Source organism: Triturus cristatus, chromosome 2_1 (genome assembly GCF_964204655.1).
Source record: "Triturus cristatus chromosome 2_1, aTriCri1.1, whole genome shotgun sequence".
Lineage (NCBI taxonomy): Eukaryota > Metazoa > Chordata > Amphibia > Caudata > Salamandridae > Triturus > Triturus cristatus.
Window position 1 is genome coordinate 863,158,921 of NC_140581.1, and position 17,797 is coordinate 863,176,717.

The 17,797-nt window shown below is 46.0% G+C and overlaps 1 protein-coding gene across 1 annotated transcript in view; it reads left to right on the plus strand.

Annotated features, from left to right (window-relative positions):
* The window catches only part of PGM5 (phosphoglucomutase 5), a 680,115-nt gene that overhangs the window by 595,774 nt on the left and 66,544 nt on the right, over window positions 1-17,797 (plus strand). Inside the window, exon 10 of the mRNA XM_085632981.1 lies at window positions 543-677. Within this exon, the coding sequence (XP_085489107.1) occupies window positions 543-677 (135 nt within the window). The remainder of the gene's footprint in view (window positions 1-542; window positions 678-17,797) is intronic.

Consider the following 17,797-nt stretch of genomic DNA (forward strand, 5'->3'; position numbering starts at 1 on the left):
GTGATGCAAACACAGCTCATCATTTTTGTAAATTTGGCCCTTTGAGTCAGGTCTGCATTAAATAAGTAACGCACACCCGACGTAAAGTTTGTGTAATTCTGAGCTGGAGTACTTAAAGACTTAAGAAATCAGGAGTCATAACGTGCTAACATACAATGTCAGTCTTTTTTTACTACAGTGCATCTTGTCTATGGTTGTCAAAGCTATGCCAGATGTTGACACGTGACCTCAAGATATGTTGGAAAGTTTTTCCAGCCACAGCATGCAATTGAATGTGAATCTAAAATGTCAATTATTTTAAGTGAATCTAATATAAACAGAATTTCTGAATTGTCCTTAATAACATTTATCATCTATTGGGCCATGGTTGTCATGGCCCGACATGTACTCGTTGAGAAGCCGGAGAATAGTCAGCTTCCTTGTGACACACCAACGGTGTTATACATAAGTCGACCTTTTGTGCATGAATGCAGGTGCACGAACAGTAACTCAAAGCGGATCACAGTAGCCATCTAACTCATTCTTCTGTGTCACTCTTTCAGGGACTCCGCATCTTTTTCAAGGACAGCTCCAGGATTATCTTCAGGCTCAGTTCATCTGCAAGTTTGGGCGCCACCTTCAGGATCTACGCAGAAAGTTATGAAAAGGATCCGAGCACACACGACAGGGAGCCACAGGTAAGACACCGGCAACAAGAGGCGCCGCTCAAGATATCCACGGATTCTTTTTCAGTGTCTAGAAGTGTGTTTTTCCGTATTTCTTGTTGTATTGAATTCTTATTGTAAAATCTAGCGATAGGCAGCAACTTTTGTCATGAACATGACGAAAATGAGCTTGAGCAAGTGCGTGTTTGAAGTGTCTATGACATTTTTTTTAGCCCACAGCATTATTGCGGAGGTTCATATTTTGAAATGGTAAAGTAGTCCGTCTCCCAGTTAACAGCTCCTCTTCGCAGCTGATCCCTCAATAAAGTGTCTGCTGCCACATTGTTAGTGTGGGAGCTATACTGTTCGATGAAGGCCGTGCTGAATGTTCCCAGGAGCACAAGCTGAGAGCAGCTCTTAGGGTGAGCTGAGAAGCAGATGCACAGTGCCTCCGAGGTTTCTGCTGGCATGGCAGCCATGATTGTCGCCAGCAGGGCTGTTTGTACCAGAAGTAGCTCCGACAACTAGAATATAGCAGCAGACCCTCTATCTGCACATTTGGCTGCCACACCTGCTGCCCCCAAATCCATCACACCTGTTCAGTATCTCAAACCTCTCGCAATGCCACGTGGGCCACACACCTCTCTCGCTTCATGGGAATTCAAGAAAACATGATACTCTGATACAATTGCACTCACACCTTTATGCTCCCATCTTCGGCAGTAGGACGCAAGCCCTATGTGTGAGCCACTGCATCTCGGGCCTTACATGCTTCGGGCACCACAAAGGCCCATTTCATCCCACACCAGAGAACACAAAGCCCTCATGCACCCACAGACAGTGCACTCCAGGAAGGGCCTAGCAAGCACACACATCATCTAAACGCCAGGTAACACAGAACTCAACACACACACACTCAACACACACACACACTGCATTTCGATACTTTTAGAAGTTAGTTAAAAGAAGACTGAGCTCTAAAGTATCCTACTCCGTGAATTGGGGATGGAATACGTTTTAAAATGGGGGTTCTGGCTTTTGGTATCAGCTGACTAAACCCACCAGAGGTTTGAAAAGAAGCTCTGGTATGGAAAGAATGGTAGTGAGTCAAAATCCCAACCTTGCAGAGGGTGTGGGAGGAAAGCCCAAGTGAGATTTGAAACAATGGGCTCCAGCAGTGAATTATGAAGCACACAAGTAAAATATGGTGTAAGTGCGGTGCAATAAGGTCCAGTCTCATAGCAGACAAATCCCCTATCACAATGGCATCTCATATGAGTAGGAATATTTCAGAAGTTGCCACCCTTGGACAAATGCCTCAGAGGTGTCCTGGGACAGAGGAGAGGTTCTTTTTTGCTTCTCACAAATTAAGATGCATAATTTTAAGACATATTTGAGGCTCAGCTGAAATGACCATTCTCTACATGGTTTTATTGCTACTCTTTTAGGATGTTTTCTACAATCTCCTTGGATATAGAGTAGCCAGACATACTCACTCAGAGTTCTGCTGCTAGCAGCCAGCAAATCACACAGCTCTGCTCTGACAACCAGAGCCCCTTAGCCAATGGTGGGAGGTGAGAGCAAGGGGAGCAGCACTTGCCATTTTTAAACCCACACGCCTGTCCTGATTGGTCACTACTGTGGCGTTGCATTATAGCGAATTCTTATCAGATTGCCAGCATCTCCGTCATACTTATTAAAGGTGTGACTGCTCCATCATTTCTCCATCATCATGTGTATTTTTGTAGCTACTAAATGCTGCAACTGCCTGAGGTTTCACTTGCTGTGATTGCTTGAGTCAGCTCCACACTGTGCCTGTTTACATTCTTAGATGATTGTGTGACTGCTTCATTATAGAAAAGAGTGTTACTTCCCCACAGGGTGCCTTTCTGTCACGTTTCACTGGAATACAGGCGCCTCTTGTCCTTCTCATGCCAGTTTGTGACTGCTATGATATACACCCACATGTAGCTCTTTCGATTTGTCTGGGTGTCTGCCCCACAGTGTGCTTGTGGCACTGAACCTTGATATTTCACGGGCCACAGCACTTTAACATGTTGTCTGTGTGTCACTGCACCTTAACGTGCCACGGGTCAATGCTCTTTAACATGTTGTGAATGGCTACCCCTCAACATAGGTGAGTGTCACTGCTTCATGATGTGCCTGGTGTTCCTGTGAGTGAATCATGTGTGCCCATTTGTGATGCTCCTGGATGGTATATTTCATATGTGTAATCGTTCCATGACAATACTAACTTGATTTTATAAGTGCTATATACTGTAGCCTTACTGATTACATTAACAATATTTAATATTAACCATTTTTATTCAATTTATCAAATGAAGGAGGAGTGAGGCTTGATCTGTATTTGCCGGTGTTCAGTGTCGTGACCCAGCGGGTGTGCATGAGTTAAGGGTTTGCCTGATCCAAAGACATGCATGTGTGTCATGGCTCCTCGGTGTGCCCGACCCTCATGTTCCTGTGAGTGACTGATCCATTGTGTTCTGAACGCAGCTGGACTCTGGAGTGTCCTAGTCTGCCTTGCATGAATATAGTCGGATATGTCCATGTATGTCCGAACCCTGGTGCACCTATTAGACTGCTCCTGCATATGCAAGTGTGCTCTATGACGTACCTTTGCGAGACTTCACCATAATGTAGTGTCTGTCGCTGCTGCCTGGTATGACTGTGCGACTGATTCAAGATGTGCATGCTCACGTGTGTGCTCGTCTGTGAATGCTTGGCCATGTATCAGTGTGTCTGCTCCTTGGTTTTCTGATTTTTCAGTATATTTGTGGTTCCTGTGATGACTGTCACTCGGACCTGGAGCTATCTCCCCGAGCTTATGCTCTTTCATGGCACTTCCAATGGCAGATGAGAAGGGACTTGGGCTTGGAAGCGCTAGTTCAACAGGTTCAAGACCCGGTCCTTCGTACTAAGTACCCAGTGGTGTAACACAGGCTCCCGCAGGCCCCCACGGGGGAGGAGGGGTGGGCAGGCGGCCCCCTCAACACAGTACTCTGGCCAGGGGGCTCCCATTGAGTCGGGGGGGGGGGTGGGCTCAAGTTTCTTTCCGCCAGTGTAAGTACCCACGGTGACATGGACTCTCAGAGATTGAATCTTTATTTCACACAATACTCCAGTGGTCTGGGCCTCACTGTGGTAACTATGTGTGTTGTAAGACTGTATTTGTGGGCAGTTTGGAAAGGAGAAAGCTAAGTGGGGTGTTTTACTACAGTGCCAGTGGTGCCTGTTAGAGACATCACACAGATACTTTTTCTGAATTAATATTCCAGAACATAGCCCGGAAATAGACTTTCTATACCCCAAGGCACTAATATACTTTTTTACTGTACCAACCCGAGACATAAAATCAGTTGGACTGCAACCACTCCACAATACACTGAGCAGTATCTGAGTGAGAGACCTTTCAGCTAACTATCAATCACAGGACTAATACTGCAATTTAAATCATTTTTTGCTTACGGAGAGACACTCTCAGAACCCATGAACGCCAATTCACTAAAATGCTGAACAGCTGAATGGTTGCTTTGCAGTTTGGTTAAAATGAATTTCAAAAAGCACTATGACACAGCCATGGCTAATGCACTCTTTTGTTTTTTCAAGTGCATTTTCACTGGATGTATCATAATCATTTTCTTAGCTGTGCTGCACAGCAGCCAGGCTGCTATACAAATCATTGTCATAGTCGGCAATGCCCATGGTATACAGCATGAACAAAAGGCAATGGCAGAGCCAATAGTCTCAAAGGCGAGACAAATCGGCTTTGTCAATGTTTGTTTTTTTGTTGTGTGCTAGGAAAACAAAACATCCTACAACCTTTCCTCTTACCTGGGTATTCAGCAGGATTTTCACATAAATTCTCTCACTTTGAAGCCAGAGAAAGAAAAATAAACACCAAACTCTCTGGAACTCTGGAAGAGAGGGCTGACATTTGACCTCTGTCTTTGAATGTACAGCAAATGTGACAAGATAAGAACAAGATTTAAAGGCCTGTTTACAGAAAGCGAGTTTGCAGAAGAACACAGTAAACAGGGTTTGGACAAAGGGAAGGACGAACTCATGCTGGACAGCCCAAAGCAAATAAAGCCAGCAAATAGAAAGCCAGAAAATGTGAGTTACAAAACACGAAGCGAATGGTAAGAAATGGGCGAAATGCATTCCTAGGTCAACTTTCTGAATGTCCCCAAGATGTCTTTAGCAAACCAGAAAGATGCGCTGACTTGTAGGCTGCGACCTAAAAAGCAACACAGTAATAAGACCAAAAGAAGTGGAGAACAATTTTGCCTAAGAAAACAAAAATAGCAAAAATGTTACGACATGTTTATTTTATGTACATAGTGCTTTGAAGACTTTCATAACCCAATCATGAAATGGTGAATTCTGGCATCAAATTCTATCCTAATTAGTGCAGATGATGTATGTGTATACAGTTGAATTTGTGTGCTAGTTTTGTGCCAACAGCAGTCTTCAAAGCACTTCGCGCATAAAATAAACTTCTAACATTTTTGTAATCTTTTAGTTTTTTGGGGTCCGAATCCCAGAATGGGCATTTTAACCATTTGCTCCTGAGACTGATAAAATAGATATCTCGGAGTTCATGAAAATTTGCTATTTTAGCACTAAAAAATGAAAGATTTGCCACGGCAATTGATTCATAAAATATTTGTTATATAAAAATGATGAAAGTGAAGGTTACAGCAAAGAGACCACAACATCAACAGATATGGTAGCCCAGATGGCTAATGTATCCACTCTAGGGATCTGTGTTTCATGCCACAGTCATCCTGGATGAACAGCTCAGCCTTTCATCCTTCTTAGGTTGACAAAATGAGTACCATTGACCTTAAAAACAATTAACATCTGTTGTTTCTCAGTAATACTAGCAGACGGACACCCCACAAATATGCTTGCCATGTCTATGTTAACAATTAAAAAAGTCTTTCCAGTACTTAAAGAGAAGCTTCTGCCACAAATAGGTGCTATGTCCCTCTGCAAAGTATTTACTCTCTGTTCTAATATTGCCACCAATGGGTGGACACTATTGATCTACATGTGATTTTTTCTTTGTACAAAAGTTGATAATTACAGCACGTGCAATGGTCTCTGTTCTCAAGCTCTCCGCTACACCTCATGCTTATGGCATTTGCCACACCTTGCTTCACCTCGTTCAAACCTCTCTTAACATATTCATTATAGTCCAAACTTCATAAAAATATCTTTTTGGCTCTAGCACAACCTAAACGGTTGGTGGAAAAGCAAGCATTACGAAGCACAAGCGCAATGTCCAGCGCCACAGCTACTCAACTAGGAAAGCCTTGATTGATTGAAGTTTATTCCAAAGCTTATTTATACTGAGAACCTGAAGAAGAGAATGCTGTGAGAGTCTCAGAGCTCTTTGTGGATATAAGTGCTTTAGAAGGTTGTCATAGTCAGATGGGGTGTTCTTGTAGTAGATTTTATGGATAAGACAGAGGGTCTTAAACTGATTCTGTAGTCCAAGGTCAGTCAGTGAAGCTTATGCATCCATCAAATGATCATGCGTTTTTAGTTTACAGACCAGTCTGATTTAATAATCCTGAATATTCTGGACCCTAGCAGTTTGAGCTGGCTGCTGGTAAGCCAAAAGTTAGGGAATTAAATTATCCAACTTCGGTACAATGCAAGAGCATACTACCATAGAGCCGGAATCACTTGGAAGGAATAGTATATTTTTCCTATGTGACTTCAGTAACCCAAAGCAGGGGATAACAATGGGGACAATTTGATGGATGAAGGACATATTCTCAGGAAGAACCACACTCAATGTATGGTTCTTTGCCAAGGGGATTGATGGGTCACCCATGGATGAAGGCAGTAAACAGTTGCTCCAGGAAACTTTCTCTAAAATAAAGTAAGAGCGCTGGCTTGTCAATGTTAAGGGTTAGGAAGTTGGGCCCCATCAGTTTCTGGACAGTGTCCAGGCAATCATTCAAATTATCCTGGCTGAAGAGGGGTGAAACCCCGAAACCGGTTCTAGGATGCTTGATTCCAGTCCAGGGAAGACATGGCTTGGCAGTTCGGGCTGGACTGTTCCCATGAGGCACAGGGTCAAGACTGATTTGCATATGGCCATGTCTGAACTGGGGTGGCGTGGTGAGCAAAATAACGATGGATTAAACCCAGATCTGTGACTGGGGGTGAATGTTTTGCCAATGTGCAACATTCCGTCCATCATCTTGTGTGTTTTAATCATTCAAATTAGCTCAGAGGTCCAGTACTTTTTGGTTCAGCTGGACCAGGATCTGTCTGTCATTCATATATGAAAATACTTAGTATGCAGATGAGTGGATAAGGCACAGCAGAGGTTGAACACAGATTAAATTGCATCATGGCCAATATTTGATGATAACTGGCACTTAGAATTACCATGTAGTACTAAGGTGTACACTTTATGCATTCAGTGTGTTTGAGAGCGTGGACATTACCTTCTTAAGAAAGCAAGATATTTTTTTTAATTCAGTTTTATATAGTGCAAATTGGAAGGTATTTGAGCACTTTACACGAGAAGTCACACAAGTTCAATTTTTTTTTAAGGTACAGGGAAATTAAGTCATTTACCCAGAACCACAGCATGTTGAGCCAAAGCCGAGACTTGAACCTGGTTCCTCAGTTCCAAAGCTGACAACTCTGGCAGTAACGCCACATCCTCTCCCCAGTTACCTTGTGTACTAACATCACATCCTACAAATATTGTAAATGTATTGATGCTGATGGTGTATAAATATAAAATAATTAAAAAAATAACCATAAACTACAGCACCGGCCAATCATTGTCAAAAACATCTGGGAAGGGTGGCGTAGGGGGGCGACTTATCTCAAATATCTTGAGCTATCGGCTTACAAACATATAAAGCAGCAGGCCATTATAATCTGATTTATGTCCATTAAAAGCCCTCTGTGTGTATGCAGTGGGGCTGCAGTGTGCTGATAGTTTATAGAACAGCTGTTCATAGTGAAGAGAAATATACACAAAAATACAAAAACAAGATGTGCGTCTGTTTCTTAATCTCACAGCTGCTTTGTTATCCACAGCAAAGCCTGATCTCCCACTATGAGCACTGTCACACTATGACCTAACATGGCCCACGACCAGCTACCCAGACCCAAAGCATCAACACCTGGATACATTGAAATATTTCTGGTGGAAGAAGAACTGCATGTTCTGTCCCTCGTGAGGCAAGAGGGAGCCCTCCAACTCCCAATGCTGTGAGATGCAGTGCTTCCAACTCAAATTGGCCCGATTTATGGAGACTCTGTAATCCTCGACGCGTATGTATTTATGGTGCACCTAATACCTAAAAATAATGTGAGGTAGTAAATCACACTTATGCCAACAAAATGTTGGCATATGGTCATTGTATGTGAATTCTGTATAGAGAATCCAATGTTACAGCCCTTAGGTGACACATATGGGCAGAAACAATTTGGGAACCAGATCCTTTCCCCCCGCAAGTTCGTGTTTTTATGTCATACATGAAACCTTTTTCTTTTCCCGCAAGAACTTTTTGTGAGATGATCATATCACCGCTAACAATCAAAGTCAACAATCCGTTTGCAGGAAGTTCAAGCCAAGCTCTAGCAAAGTCCGCTTAGCTTAAATAAACAGCAGTTTTGAGGTTGCAGCGCTACCCCAAAAGAAGACAAGCTCCGCAACAACAAAGCACCCCACAATGGCAATGACTATGGGATTAGTTTACCATAGCATTTATTTATTTTATTTATTTAAAGAGCTCATGGCTATCCCAACAGGGTTTCCCATTGCTGGCAGAGAAGGGAAAAACTGGGACCCAAATGCTAAAAAATGTCAGGTGTTAAGCATCTTCCTGAATGTCCCATAAGGGTTGCAGAGGCGAATTTGGAAGAGCAGAGAGTTCCATAGCGTAGATCCGAGAAACCTAAAAGACCATCTGCCTTGTTTAGTAAATTTAACTTTAGGGATAGGGGCGAGATTTAGTTCACTTGACCGAAGCATCCGCTTAGGGATATAAGGGCAGATCAGTGAGCGAATGCATGGTGACCTGGCTTGGTGCCGGGCTTTGTAAACATAGCGAAGATATTTAAATTTCATGTGCTTAGTTATAGGGAGCAAGTGCACACGATGTAGATATTGCAAAACTGAAGAACGGTGAGGAATATGGTAGAGAAACCATGTGCAGCATTTTAAACAGTTTGCAATCACCTTATACAGATCTTTGTAGACCCCCCAAGTAAGCCACATTGCTATAGTCCAATCTTGAGATTATTAGGGCCTGTATGATAGTTGTTTGGGACTTGGAGGTTAAGAGCCTCAGTGTCTTTCTCAAACATCTTAACAGGCCAGAACAGTACACAACAACCTTAGTGGTCTGCTGCTCCATGTTCAACTTACCGTCCAACTAAAATCCCAAGTTTATAACTTCCTGCTTGGGGTGAGAGAATTGCTTAATTCCTCAGGTCAACAATAAGGGTCCCTTAGCAAGGGTTGATTGCCAGAAACCAGCACGTCTGTCTTGCTTCCGCTGAGTTTCAAACAAATAAGCCTCCTGCAATCTGTTATATTCTTCAAACAGTTTACCAAATTAGAGGCAGTGCCAGAACCTGGTGAAGAAAAAAATATGACAATTAGCGCGTAATCAGCGTAGGAATGAATTGACAGTCCATAGTTCGCCACTATGTCTGCCGGAGGGTGCACATAGATACTAAACAATATTGAGCTCAACGAGGAGCTTTGAGGGACTCCATGTAGTAAGCTATGAACCAAAGATTTGCAGGATTGAGAGAAAACCTGAAAGCAATGATTTTACTGAAAGAGTTGGAGCCAGGCAAGAGCAGTGCCTTGAATGCTAACCTCTGCTAGTTACCTAAGAAGTACCTGATGAGAACCAGTGTCAAATGCAGCACTTAAGTCAAGAAGAACAAGGGCTGCGGTACCTCTTCTGTCTAGCTCCTGACTCAGGTGTTCCGTTACTCCTAGCAGAGCAGACTTGGTACAATGTTCCAGTGTAGATCCAAACTGAGAGGGGTGCAGCACATTATGAGCTTCCAGATGTGCGGACAGCTGGATGTTAATGTGCTTCATGGTGATGTTTGTGAGGAGAGGTAGTAAAGAAATTGGGCAAATGTTTGCCCAATTGTATGCCTCTAAATTAGTTTTTTTACTAGTAGCAAAATCAAGGCATGCGTCTATGCTCTGAGAACCACGACCCATGACAATGAAGTGTCCAGAAGATCAATTAGGATGGGAGCCAGGACGTCACTTACAGAATTTACCTGTACCGGAGGTTGAGGATCTGAAGGGACATCTGACTTAATAACTTTTCATAAAGCTGAAATCTAAACACATTTTAAATCCTGCATGTTTCAAACAGTATATGCAACAGTATGATATCCTGAATATGACCCAGTGCCCCATCTCATGTGACCTGTGTGAGGTGTCAAAGTAATACTTCACCTAAGCATGGACAATTGTGCAGTATAAAACCTACTGTATGTGGACCGTATTAGCCTGTGGTTCTCGCTGCTCTTCTGCATTGTTCTTAGGGCTCTATGTGAATTTAAGAAAAAACTAAACTGGCAAATTTGATTCTGACAACCCGTATCTATCAAACCGATTGGGTCATAATTTTAGTTGTGAGCAGAGTTCATAAGGCAGAAGAAACCTAGCCTGGTGCAAGCCCTTTTGGATAACAATTACTGTGTGGCAGGTATGTTTCGCTCTCTTTTATTTTTGGCCCTTTTTTGACTGCGACAGCGCATGTGCTGCATGCACTCTCCCTTGCAAGAGTAATTGTATACAGCAAAGGAGTTGCAGCCCTACCATTGTTAACCATTAGTTGACTCAATTGTCACTCTTATTTGCTGCCTTCTAATAGGCCAGGGAATGCTGGCTTCACTTCCTCTTCTTTCAGGTGGAGCATGGACCAAGTATTGATTGCTTTAGCTTGATTGCTGTCTTTCCGCAATTCGCGCTGTAATTGAGGTACTACTTTTTATTTTTTCTTCATCCCTGTTGTCCTTGTTGAACCTCTTGCCATTTGCAGCTACGTATTACCAAGCCACACACACTACAAAGAAGCTCTTTTCTTCTTTGAAATTAATGTGTATTGTGACAACAGATGTTATCTGCTTCAGAATGCATTATCACTAAGACATGGGCGCAATTGTTTTCTTTATGTCATAGTGTGCTTTTTCTTTTTCACACATGGGGAGAGGAATTGAATTGCTCAGAATCACAGGGGTATTGTGCTGAGACCTAACAAGCACTGGAAAAGCCAATAGGTCTTACCTTGGAGCCAATTAGCTCTGCCATTACATGTTGTTCATACTATGCACAACAGGCATTGCCAACATTGGCAATGATTTGTAGTCATTCTGTAGAGCAGTATGGCTGCTGTGCAGAATGGCTAAAAATAAGAATTAAGAAGCATTTGCAAAGTCAATAAGTCTACCTGATGAGCAAGCTATTGGTTTTGGCAGTCAGGCGGGGATGGCTAACGGGGGGAAGGGGATAAAGGGATGATTTTAAAAAGCCCAATAAAGTGGCCAACGCTGGCTCCTTCATAGCACTTTTTAAGTCGAGATTGCAGACTCTGGGGCTGGTGGCAAGATGCATGAGAAGAACCAGAGATGGGATAAGAAGAACTAGGGAAGAGGTGGGCATAGGTTCAAAAATATATGGGGCAGATTAGAGGGGGGAGAAGAAACAGGGATGGTAGGGAGGGGAGAAGAAACAGGGAGAGGTAGGAATACATTTAAAAAGGGTTTTAAAAAAGAGATATTATGCGTCTAGCATTGATGATGTCAAAGCTCAGAAATAGTAAATATAATTATATAGTACTTACTAACCCAACTGAGGCATTGAAGCACTTTGCAGCGAGTAGCACGCGACTCTGGAACCCAAGGTTAATCTAGTGGGTATTGTGATCAGTCGTTTGCTCGAAAGAAACGTTTGCATGCACTTACTCCAGTTTCTTTGTGATAGATTATAAAATACCAGTTAGGAGTGCTCATTAATGGGGGCTACGTGTACATTAAGAACCCAGCCCATGCTGACTCCACAAGATCAGGCAGCCAGGTGAATGGTTATGCGTGTCTCCTCCGACAACTCCCTAGTCTCCCCATCCCGAACAGAGCATGTGCACAACTTTTCAGTGCATGAAACAGTATGGACCCCTACAACCACGCCAACCCTGTGTTGAACACACCACTTAACATTACATGTGGAAATAAAAGAATAATTATTAAAAAAAATAAAAGAGAAAATTGTGAATATAAAAACTGCGGTGAGCAGATGTATGGGCCATTTCACTCTAAAGACTCCAGCTCGCCCTCCCTTCGTAATCTCACTCCTGCCTTCACAACAGTCTTGCCACTGAGCTCATGTAATTGTGTTCCATGCTCTGATGTCATGACTGCCCTACGCATAAGCTGCAAGAAAACCCCTGTGATGACATCACCGACCACCCATTTGTGCTTAAAAATAGGTACAAAGAGATTAAAATAGTGTTCCGGAGCTACCTCGATGATCCCTGACCTATAATTAAAGTAAAGAGAAACGCCATGTTAAAAATAGATACAGGAGGTTTTCCATAAAGTTCTATTTACGTATCAATGTCGGGCCTTTGCAGAATCTAAAAATGTATCAAATGGCCGGTATTTCTCTCTGGGAAAGATGGCAACGCTGTCATGAACTGTCTTTCGGAGATCATGGTTAACCATCGAGAAGAATTAGAATGGCCTCTACGTGGGGCATGGCCAGGCATCATGGCCAATCGGACATGACTCCGTTCGGCTCCGTCCCAAGCCCCGTAGATCTGATGGCCTGAGGTACTTTGCAGGGGCCCCCGACAGCCTCCCATGCACCCAAATGTGGGGGAAACAATGGACAGCAGATTGAGGGTTCCAGCCGAGTTCACCGCTCCAGCGACGGACAGATAATGGCCTAAGACGGCCCCGGAGAGAATTCCTCAACATGGCGGCCGTTCCCGTCGGAAGAGCCGTGGTGCTGCGCAAATGAGGACTGAGGCACAGAAGGAGGCGGCTACCCCACTAAGAGCCCTGCGGATGTATGTCTGAGCACTCCTGCTTGAAGCGGAGGACAAAAGAAACAGCGTGCAGCCAACGGGAGGCCCCTGCGGCCCAGCAGGACTCCGCGCTGAAAGATAATGGTGGACGGATTGCACTGCGCCCCATCGGAGGTGAGGCGCCAACGAGCGGGGAAGTAGTGCCATTCTTTCGACCGCGGCCGGGGCGGAGACACTCTGAGGTGGGCCATGGAGGCTCTGGGGGCGACCCAGGTGCCCAATTGAATCTGCTAATGGTGTAAATTGGCGGGAGACCCACCAGCGGACCGAAGGGCTGCAGCGAGACACCAGAGGCTGAAGCGGGCTTTGTGCACGCGGCTGGAATCCCCGCGGAGGCACCCACCTTCTTTAGCCTGAGAGAGCGCGCATCAGCTGGAGGGCCCCCCAAGCAAATTTGAATCGCCGGATCAGCGGGGGCAAAGAGGAGAACTATGCAAGGCCCACCTGACACACTAGACCACGAGGTGCCTGTCCCTGCAATGGCTGCCAAAAAGTGAGTACTAAGTGGCGCTGCCCCCAATAGCAGGGGAACAAGAGGACGTTGGCCCATTCTTCCCAGCAAGGCACTGTGAGTACCTGGCATACACGGAGGGGGGGCAAAGGGGCCACTACTTACGCAAGGCTGAAGGCATTGTCTGCCTGACCCTAACATGCCCGCCAGCAACTTAAGACTTTGAGTGGGGTGTTCAGGCATTACCAACAGCGCAAGCTAGCGCTCGCAGTGGGCATAGACGGAGGTGGGAGTCCTTCTACAATGCTTCTCCAGTGAAACCACTTGCTGCCCTCACCAAGGTGACTCAATGGCCCGGCCTCTGTAGTCCAGGCATTCGGCCCCAGGGATATATTGGCACGGACTAGGAACGCAAAACGAAAGCCTTTGGGGGACTGAGGAACACAAGACCAGGCCCTGAGTGATAACTGGCGGCGGCTAGGAGCCGGCCCAGAGCAGCTTCCATCTATGCCACTGAAAAAGAACCCCAATAACAAAGTCTCCAACTACTTTTCTGCAGCAGGAGCGGGGCCGCCCAGCGAACATGCGGCACAGTACACAGGCGCAATGGCACTCTCCAAGGAATACCTGCTGTTCACTCTCCGAGAATTTAAAAAGGAGCTCCGAGCAGACATAAAATCCGACTTGGACGCCTCCTTTGATGCATTTCGGGCGGAAATGAGGGCGAGGATGACGTCCCTGCAGGCAGACGTAGACTCTGTGGGCACCAGAACGATGGAGCTGGAGGCGAAAGAGCAGGAACCGCGTGCACGCCACATTGCTCAAATGCGAGGACTTAGAGAGCAGGTCCCGTCGGGATAACATCCGGGTCCGTGGCCTGGAGGAAAACAGCGAGGGACCGGATCTGGAGGCTTTCATGGTGGGCGTCTTGTCCTCGGTGGTGGGAGAAGGTGGCCCGGACATCCAGCTGGAAAGAATACATCGTGTGGGACCGCGGCTCCCTGGCGAGAGTAGAAGACCGCGAGATGTTCTGGCAAAACTTCTTTAAAACCAGGAACTGGTCCTACAAAAAGCTAGAAACATGGACAAAATATCTTTCCAGAATGCCACGTGTCTGCTCTACCAAGATGTGGCTCAGGCCACGCTTTCCCGCCGTCAGCAGTTCCGCCCGATCACCGACTGCCTGAGAGAGAAGAAGGTCAATTACAGATGGATTTACCCATTTGGGATTGCTTTCCACTAGGAAAACAAACAGGTGCACTGCACTGAGTTTGCAGAAGCGGCGGACACCCTGGGGATTGATGCTCCGCTACCTGCGGGCGCGTCAACTTCGGGAGCCACCGAGGGAGAAAAACAGCGAGAATGAGGGAGGGGTGGACAGTGGAGAAGAGTAGGCTGCAAGACCAACACAACTCCAGACTAAGCTTTGTGATCTGTGGACCTTGGGGTCAAGCTTTCCCCTCTGAACAGGTTGCTCCAACCCTCCCCCCCCCACCCAGCGGATGCGACCAGATTTTTTAAGTCAGAGAGCTGGATGGAGCGGAGGACTTGCATCTTACACGTCTGTGGGACAGCTATAGCATTGGACATTAGAGGAGGCACCCATGGTGCGGGCTGTCCCCCGGAGTCGCCGCGGCACGCTCTGAGTGCTGAAAATGGACTGCGAGGTGACTCACCTCTGAGGGGGTAAGGAAAAGAAGATGGGAGGGTGGCTGGAGTGGGAGACTTGCGTGTTTCTGGACTCACGTGATGCAGTTGGGACTCACACTCTTGAACAGCCCATCCCGGGGTGGTTAGACAAAGGTCATTCACTAGAGGGCTGTTTAGTCTAGCAAATCATATGCTTCACTAGATACTGTTTTGGGGGCTGGTTGAACGGAAATGGTTACGTTCCACGTGTTCGACCTGGTTGTTTGTTCAAGTTTGTTAATTTAGTTAGAAGTCATGGTGCCAGTTTTTTATTGTTTGTGGGAAGAGGGGGGAGCGGGAAGAGAAAGCAGAGGCCTACTCCGTGCAGAAGCCCTAACGAAAGGGGTTGGGTCCCATCCAGGTACCGATGGCTGTCAGGTCTATAACCTGGAATGCCCGGGGGTTAAATTCCCCTAACAAGCGTCAGCGTCTTTGGAAATTTTTGCTAGTGTCGGCCCTTCAGGAGACGCACCTCAAGAAATCAGAAGAACTCCGTTTGCACCACAAACAGTATCCTCTTATATATAGATCCTCTCATGTTTCCAAACAAAATGGGGTGGCGCTACTTTTCCATGCGGGGGTCCCATTTCAGGCACAGGACCCAAAGGCTGACAAAGCGGGGAGATACATAATGGTTCGGGGGGAACTAAGGGGCCGGCCATGTACATTTGCAGTTCTTTATACACCACAGAAGGGACAACAGGACTTTATTCTTGCCTTCCTTATGGTCTTCGAGGCCTTTGCGCAAGGGGACATACTGCTTTTTGGAGATTTCAACCTCGTCTGTGATCAGGGCCTAGACACGACTCACACACACAGGGCATCGGGAGGGGTCTTTGGCAAGGCACTCAAGTGGCAACTCCAGCGCATGGGATTGACGGACACGTGGAGGGACAATAATCTTAATGTGCAGGATTACTCCTTCTTCTCCCACTCCCACAGATCATACTCTCGCATCGATCACATATTCCTATGTCAGGCTTTGCTCCCCTCAATGCTGCAAACACACTTTCACCCGATATGTCTGTCGGACCATGCTTCTCTAGAGATGACACTCACCTGGCTGAATCCATGGCCAAAACATGCGCGCTGATATTTCCCCAACTTCGTCTGCAGGGAAGGCTATTACGTAACGACCCCAGAAATCTATTAAAGACTTCTTTGAGCAGAATGACCCGGAAACTACTTCTTATGCCAATACCTGGAACACACTCAAAGCGGTAGTCCAGGGTAAATGCATTGAGCTAGCCACGACCTTGAGAACACAGCAGCGTGATGAGCGCCTCATACCAGAATGAGCATTACAGTCGGCAGAGCAGGCACATAAGACTAGCCCCTCCGCGCAGGTATTGAGAAAAGTTACGGCCCTTAAGGGGAAACTACAGGCAATATATACTTATAGGGTGGAAAAAAACATCTTCACCTACATTCCAAGGGGTACGAGAGTGGAAACAAAGTGGGATCCCTGCTAGCGTGTCAACTCAGGGCCAAGCAGGAAAGGGAGTACATAAAAATTATAGTAGATGATGCGGGCGTCTCACATAAAACAGAAGAGGGAAAGGCACAGGCCTTTGAGAAGTTCTACCACACTCTGTATACTTCCGAACTCCCAAGGGAGCAGGATCAGCGGGAATATTTGGATCCCCTGGACCTCCCCCAGGTCCCGGCTAACACCAATGCAGAATTGTCGAAGCCTATAACCTCGGAGGAAGTACAGAAAGCAATTGACGCGCTCAAGCTTCAGAAAGCACCAGGGCCAGATGGCTTTTCGGCACACTTCTATCGTACCTTCGCTCAGGAGCGGGTCCCTTTTTTAACTTCTCTATTTAACATCATTGCCTCAATGCAGCAGGTCACTCCTTCCATGGGAGAAGCGATTGTGGCAGTGATCCCCAAGCCTGGAAAGGACCCCACAGCATGTTCCTCTTATCGCCCAATTGCCCTCCTTAACCTGGATGCCAAGATCTACTCCAAGAGCCTGACCACTCGCCTCAAATCTGTGCTCCCTGGCCTTATTGACCCACACCAATCAGGCTTTATTAAGGGGCGACAGACTCATGATAATCTGTGGTGCATCATCCACATAATAGAGAAGGCCTGGAAGAAAAACATCCCAGCGGCTCTTCTCTCGCTAGACGCCGAAAAAGCGTTTGACCGTGTTGAGTGGTCCTTTTTATTTCAAGTGCTCCGGAGCTTTGGTTTTAATGAGATTTTTATTGGGATGATTTGCACCAATTATCACTCTCCTCGCTCACAGGTCCTGGTCAATGGCTCTGCTTCCCCCCTTTCAGTTTAGCACGTGGAACGTGACAGGGCTGTCCTTTATCCCCCCCTCTTTTCGCTTTGAGTCCAGAACCCCTAAGTTAGGGGAAACACGGACATTCGGGGGATACGGTTTGGTACAGATGACCATAAGATAACACTCTTTGCCGACGATGTGCTTCTCCCGGTCACAGAGCCGCTGACCTCTCTCCCGGCTATTCAAGAAGAGCTTGGGCTGTTTAAGATTAACCTGGCCAAGTCCTCCTTACTTAATCTGTCCCTATCCAAAGAAGAATGGCGACGAGTGGAGGGAATGTCACCATTTAGTTGCACGACTAAGGAGATTACCTATCTGGGAGTGAAGCTAACCCCTCATATCTCAGATCTCTACAAGGCCAACTTCCCTTCCTTTTTACGCCAGCTAAAAATGGATTCAGGTAAATGGAGCGCTGCTTACATTTCCTGGCTAGGCAGGTTTAATGCTATAAAGATTAATGCACTTCCCCGCTTGCTCTACCTCTTTCAGGGGTTGCCGATTCCCGTGGAAGAAGGGCTCTTCTGAGAACGGCAACAAATGCTTACTAAATTTATATGGTTGGGGAAGAGAGCTCGCCTGCCTCATAGCC